Raw genomic sequence first — 6,736 nt, forward strand, 5'->3', positions numbered from 1 at the left:
CCCTGTGGCTAGAAATGGCGATAGGTGTAAACCGAGCCCTGGGTATCCTACAGAAAATGAAAGCTCAGATGGGCCGATCTGGAATCTTGCCCCTTACTTCCCCTTTCTCTGCTTTGCCCGCCCAAAGAATTTGGCCCACCCACGAGAGAGATATATCCTGGCTTTCAAACAAGCAAAGTGGCAGTTGGTCAAGGCCACACCCCCACCCTCCACCTTACCCCCCCACCTCTTTCCTTCTCAAAAGCTACAGACTCAGAAATGGCACATATTAAGGAAAGTTCATTGTGGGACTGGCTCTAGTGGCAGGAATTCTGCACCAGGGCTGAATTGTGGGAAAGAGACTTCAGATACAGTATTAGGGGACCACTAAGGTCTATATAAAAGAGACTTGAGAAATAGTATTAGGGGACCACTAAGGTCTATATAAAAGAGACTTCAGATACAGTATAAGGGGACCACTAAGGTCTATATAAAAGAGACTTCAGATAAAGTATAAGGGCATCCAAAAGGGCACCATGTCATGGTACCTTTAAAGCATTTAAGCATGCGACTCCAACACCACTTAACTAATCTCTCACTTACATTGCTCCAAGTCGAAGCAAGCAAGAAAGGCTAGTGAGTTAAGTCTATTTCTGAGTTGCACTGACTTTTTTCCTGAGGAATCTGCATAGTGTTTTAAGTGAAAGATCCCTCATCACTAGCTCAATTTTTAATTTGGTTGAGATGCAGATCAACTGGCACAAAAGGGAAAAACAGTATTTTTAAATAATATCAAATAATGAATTATATGAAAGCAGTTGAATTAGGTTACACCACTTTTATTTGTTACGTGTTGTGTTTCTAGGATACACTAAGGGTATGCCATTACAGGTGACTCCTAAATTTTGGGCAAGTCATCTGGGAGGGGAAGTGCAGTTATGGCGAGGCATGATGTATAAAGCCGTCCCTTGTGATCAGCATTTTGACAGCTGATCTGTTGTGATGGATGTTTCACAGCTAGGGCCATGCAGAGGAGGATGAGTAAGACCATGCTTTAGCAGGAGGATGATAAGATCTGCACAGTGTTTGGGGCATTTTAACCATTTATTGTGACAAAAGTTTAGTTTGGCTACAATAAACTGACAGCTAATCCCGTATGTCTTTCATCAACTTTGACATTCAATATGCTTTTATAGCATTAGAAGAAAACCAACACTTAAAGCTGTCTTTGTCAGAAACTACACTGCAAACAAACATAAATATGTATTTGTTAGAAAAATTGAAATCAAACTCAAGTAGTGGTTGGTTTTATCTTATCTCATACAAGTGAAGTAAGTAGTCAGTTAACATGTTACTGACATGTTCAGTTCTTTGCCAGATACTTAACAGCATTTCCTCATGTTGTTAAAAAAAACGAAATCTGGGTAACATTACAGCATTTTTCAATCACACCTAGTACTGTCCACCATCTTTAATTGAATATCACTGCATTCTCATTGAAGGTCATCAAGCAAGAAGGTCTGTCCAAAGATGTCTCCGAGTGCACATTGTTTGACCTGCTGAAGTACAACGACGCCAATGACGACGAGCATCTGACAAAAGAAGAGTTTTACACAGCTTTGGGTGAGTCCAAAATGTTTTTCTTGTTTTTGTGACCAAATGTTTTTATTTAAATATTACAAACACAGAAAAATATGCTGAGACATAAGAACGTGTCAAAAAGAAAAATACAGAAAGGAAAGATGGGAAGGAGGGAAACATTATAAAAACATAACGGTAAGAGTTCAAAATGTTGTAAGGAAATTGTTGTGTGCCATTACAAAAAGCCCATTCCAAGTTGTCTAAGTTTGAAGAGGCTCAACTTTACTGTCCCTGAAAAATTAAGGTTTAGGCAGTGTATATTTTCATAACCATATTTTCCATCCAAACATGGATAAGATGTGGCAGAATTGAAATTCTCATCCGTGGAGTCTCAGTCAATACTTTATCTCCTGTTTATTCAATGTGTTGAATTGCATTGCACCCATTATCTAAGTCTATGAACATTGTGACATTGTGTGTGAGTTAATTATAATCCACCTGGACAACAATGAAACAACTGTGATTAAACTGACACAAACAGAAAGGATGAAACTATAGAAACAACATAAATATGTTGTATACGTTTCCATGTATTTATTTTAAACCTCAAGTTCTGGTGATCCTCATGCGTCTCTTCCTACTGCTTTGCTTTTAATAGCATAACATCAGAGACACCTATCTTAAGATATAGAAAACAAAAGGTTGTATAATGGATTTTAAAGTAAAACAAAAGTTAGTCTGTTGCATTTCCTTGGAAACCTGAGTCACAAAGTTACAATGTTGATACACTTGGAACAGTGATTGATGGCTCGCCAAAGGCTTACTTACTTTGAATACCTGATTGTTGCCAACTGTATTGTTGGTCTTCTAATGTTTGGTCCTAATGGGTACATGGGTAAAGGCGTTCAACGTGGAGATGGTGCCAAAAGGAAGCAGGTCATGACTAATGCACAACAGTAGTTCAAAGTGAAACGCTCCTCATTATAAAAGGCTAGGTTTTCTGTCACGTCTGAGTCACACCAACCCCTGTTCAATCCTTTCCTGCTTCCTCCTCATGCTCTCTTTCACAGTTTCACGATTTGTCTGACATTTTTAGTCAGCTCAATCTCTTCTGACAGAATATCCTTTGACGTTTGACTGGCTTGACACATTTAGCAGTGGGAGAGAATTCCTAATCAACCTTTCTCTCATCAGCCCTTTGTATTTAAAGCATTCCTTAGAGCAGACAAACAAGGTCAAAGACAAGGAGTCTCATCTTGTCTGGTATTCTCCACTTCACACGTGAATGTGTGGGAGTAAACCCCTTCTGGCAAATCATGAAAATAAAGTAACCCCAGCATATCTGAGGAGAGCTGCGTTTCCTTGAAGAGTTGAGTTTCTCTAACTCTCAACTCTTCAGTTTTAAGATCTTTTTTTTTGCTAGCTTCCATCTTAATAGGAAATTGGATATTTAATGTCAGTAAATCTTCCACTCTGTGGCAAAGTTTCTTTTCTTTTACTTCTTTTTTTCCATTATCATAAAGTACTATTTATAAAGCAGCGGATTCAATCAAGCAGTAATGTGCTTTGTAGTAGTTTTTGTGTCTTTGTTAACAACTCAGCTTGACTCAAGAATTTCATGCACACTACTGGAGCACTCCAAGCCATTCCACCTCTGTTCATCCTATACTGAATTTATATGAGCCTTTTAAATACTTGGAGGTCATTGTCGGTCTCATCTGGTGTCTTCTTCCCTTTATTCATGGTTAAACCTACTTAACTCTGCTAAAGGCTTTGGTGCTTCAAATATGAGCCCTCAGTGTGTCTGTGAGGCAACTGAAAAAAAGACTGATAATAAGGTCACAAATTTGCCTTCTACAGGGACGAACAACTGTATTGAACTTTTCAATTCACCTAATTTCAATAGAACTCAATTCATTAACAAACGGAGATAACACAGGGGCCTGGATTTGTTAAAACATCAGTTGTGTGGTCCTAAGAAACATGTAAAGAAACAAAAGAGGGTAGATTGTAGATATTGGCCAGACAAGCAATCTAAACAACTGATCAGAAAGTGTGTGAAAGCTGTATTGAGTTGCAGACTCTTGATTAATACTTAGTGGGTTCAGCAGTGTTCTTTCACATTATTGGGAGCCATTTAATTCAATCTTGTTAATTTGCTCCCGTCATGGAGTCTAAATATGAAGGTCCACACCATACTAGTTTAGCAAACTAGATGCTCACCAACATGAGATTTAAACTAATTTTACCACCTGATCACTGTGCTGCATTATGTTCCTTGCCCTGATGTCCATTATCATCGTACATCATCTATAAGATTCACATTACAAAATAAATGCTAATTTGGAAAGCATTACAACTTGTCATGTTGTTGGATCGACTAAAAACACTAGTTAATCAAATTAACTGACCATGGCCAATCTTTTTTTCACATACAGGTATAAAAGAACTATATAACTTAATGCACAGTTAGAGCTACATTGTTTGTTCATATGAGAGGCCCGGTGCACAGCTGTTGATGCCATCTTCAATAATGACATGAGTTATGGCCTTGAACATGTATTTCACACATAAGTCGTAGCTGGAACCAGGGGACCAGCAGCGCAGTGGAGCTACATTGATTGATTTGGCCTCTTAGGCCATCGTCACAGTGCCTGTGGCAAAAATGCATCGCAAAGTGAAAGCTTTTAGTTTATTGCCAGCATAATCTGTGATTGGCAGCTACAAAAATCTATGTAAATACCTTAAGCGCTGTCGTAAACTGAGCATCATCTTAAAGCGAATCAGTTGATCCAGTGTGTCCAGAATGATGGTGCCGTTTGAAAACGAACAGCAGTAAATGCAGAATGACTCCCCATGAAAACGGCACCTGTCTGACTACTCTGCTAATAAGGAGCCTTTGCACACCTTTGTGGAATATTCAAAGCGTGGCAACATTGTTTGTCAGGACAGAAGATAAGACTTTAATGTCCATGCATTATTCATTCCTCCTTTGCATAGACTAGAATGGGGGTTGAGAATCAATTTGCCTCAGCTAGCAGTAAGGCAACTGCCTGGCAGGAGTGATGTCTTTTAATTAGATGATGTTACAGATATGAATGATGTCTGCCACACTACTGATAGTTGGCCCCTTGTCATCATTGAATAATTTGGTGAATGATGGCCTAGTGCATCATGGGTAAACAGATAAGGTGTCATCTATCACAAAGTGTCATTAACTTTTGGTCGCAAAACATCACAATGGTCACAATACATCGGGGCATTGACTGTCAGAAATTAACATCAACTACATGCAGTACACAAAGTATTACAAAACCTATAGTACTACAGCACAATACAAATACTTCACTCAAGCATATACATATATACAAGACATAAAGGAACTATACATTTTAGGGATGGAAAAGAAATGCAGCATCAGAAAGCATGTGGGACTAAATTATACACATGCTCCGTTCCCTGGTTTGGTATAGAGCTGTGCACTCTGCCAAAACAAGATAGTTGAAACCACTTTTGTGCAGTCATTGCTGGGAGAGAGGTCTGCCATCTGCAGCGTACCAGTCAACATCGGTGATCACAGCAGAATAAACTTAGGAAAAGGTCATGCTCACAGTTTGCCATAAGTAATATCTCAACCTGACTGTAAAAAGGGAATCTGGACTATTTTTTAAGTTACCAGTGAGTATATGTGATTTCGGCGCATAAATCTAGGCACTGTAAGTAATGAACAGAGTCTATAGGTTAGCTTATTAGCATGGGGTGGGACGAGACACCCAGCAGACGAGATGAGACACAAGATTGGGTTCACGAGATTGAGACAATACGAGATTTTAACACTGTTTTACAGAAAACTTCAATAAAGAAATAAGACTGGAAAAATAGTCCTTTATTCAATCGAAAGTCACAAAATGAAAAACAAGCACTGAAATGTTTTGCCACAAATTCAAATGACTTGTTTCTCTCCTGTATAACTACCAGTTAAACTGTTACCTATTTTATATGTACGGTGGAGAAATAGTCTCTTCACCGAGCTTTTTTCTTCCACTATCGCTCAGAAACTCAGAGTTCACTTTGGAGAACGACGGAGGATCTTTTATGCTAATTTCAAGGCTGTCGCTCTGCACTTGTTTACTGATATCGCGAGACACTTTTTACCTCAACAAGAAATTGTGCCAATGTCCTTTTTAAGCCCTTTGAAGTTGGCTAGACAATTACAGGGTGCGTTGCATGCCCATCATAGTTTAAATGTTATTAGTTTGGGTACAGCTAAGCATTTTCTAGGACTCTAGACACGCTGCTTCACAGCAAACAAAATGAATGTGCAAGTGATGGGAGAGAATCCTCTGTTTGAATGGTCCCTCAGGCTTGAATGTCATCCCCAACAAAACCTCTTCTTGGGTGCATGCATAGCAGACTTTCAGTGCATCTCACTTTTTAACAGACTTGAAAATGCCTCATCCCATTGAGCAGCTATATTTAAACTATCTAGCAGTAACATTTGTTGTCCTACTTGGTGTACCACACTGCTATCAATAGTTATCCTCATTTAGCTTGTCAACTATGTAAAGTTTATTTATACAGTATGTTATTCATCCAATTCACAGTAATGACCTTTACTGTACTTTTCTATATCGTGGAGTGGTTATGCTATTTGTGACACAATGTGGAATGTCTCTCACTCTCATCTGCTTGTTGTTTCTTGGGTGCAAAGATATTGATCTGAACTCTGCCACCTCCTGATGGAACACACAGCCAGGAGATACAGCTCTTTGATTTCTACTGAGGCTAGGATTCCTGGAGGACTAGTGGGAAACTGTAATGCGATCCATCATATTGTAATGTTGATGTGAAGAGTTAAAGGTGACAGTGTTTGTAAGTACAACATCAGTACATGTACTTTACATTTGGATCCAGGATGAACCTGTAGGTAAATATGGCCATACTCAACATACAGTGGCTATAATAAGTTGATTAAAAAGAGGAATAACAAATATCAATCTTTTGGAAATTGATCTTAATGCCTTAATTAAAAAAAACTGGAAAATCTAACATTTTGAGGACACCAATTTTCTTTGTGAATGAATAATGTATTATAAATAAATAACAGTTCTTTCTTAAAATACAGGGGGAAAGTATAAACACCCCTATGTTAAATTCCCATAGAGGCAGGCACATC

At 38.6% G+C, this 6,736-nt stretch overlaps 1 protein-coding gene across 2 annotated transcripts in view; it reads left to right on the top strand.

Moving 5' to 3' along the window:
• Positions 1-6,736, top strand: part of fstl5 (follistatin-like 5) — a 157,430-nt gene that overhangs the window by 83,834 nt on the left and 66,860 nt on the right. For both annotated transcript variants that reach the window (XM_032527709.1, XM_032527710.1), the window contains exon 6: positions 1,482-1,602. In XM_032527709.1, coding sequence (XP_032383600.1) covers positions 1,482-1,602 — 121 coding nt within the window. The remainder of the gene's footprint in view (positions 1-1,481; positions 1,603-6,736) is intronic.

Source organism: Etheostoma spectabile, chromosome 10, assembly GCF_008692095.1.
Source record: "Etheostoma spectabile isolate EspeVRDwgs_2016 chromosome 10, UIUC_Espe_1.0, whole genome shotgun sequence".
Lineage (NCBI taxonomy): Eukaryota > Metazoa > Chordata > Actinopteri > Perciformes > Percidae > Etheostoma > Etheostoma spectabile.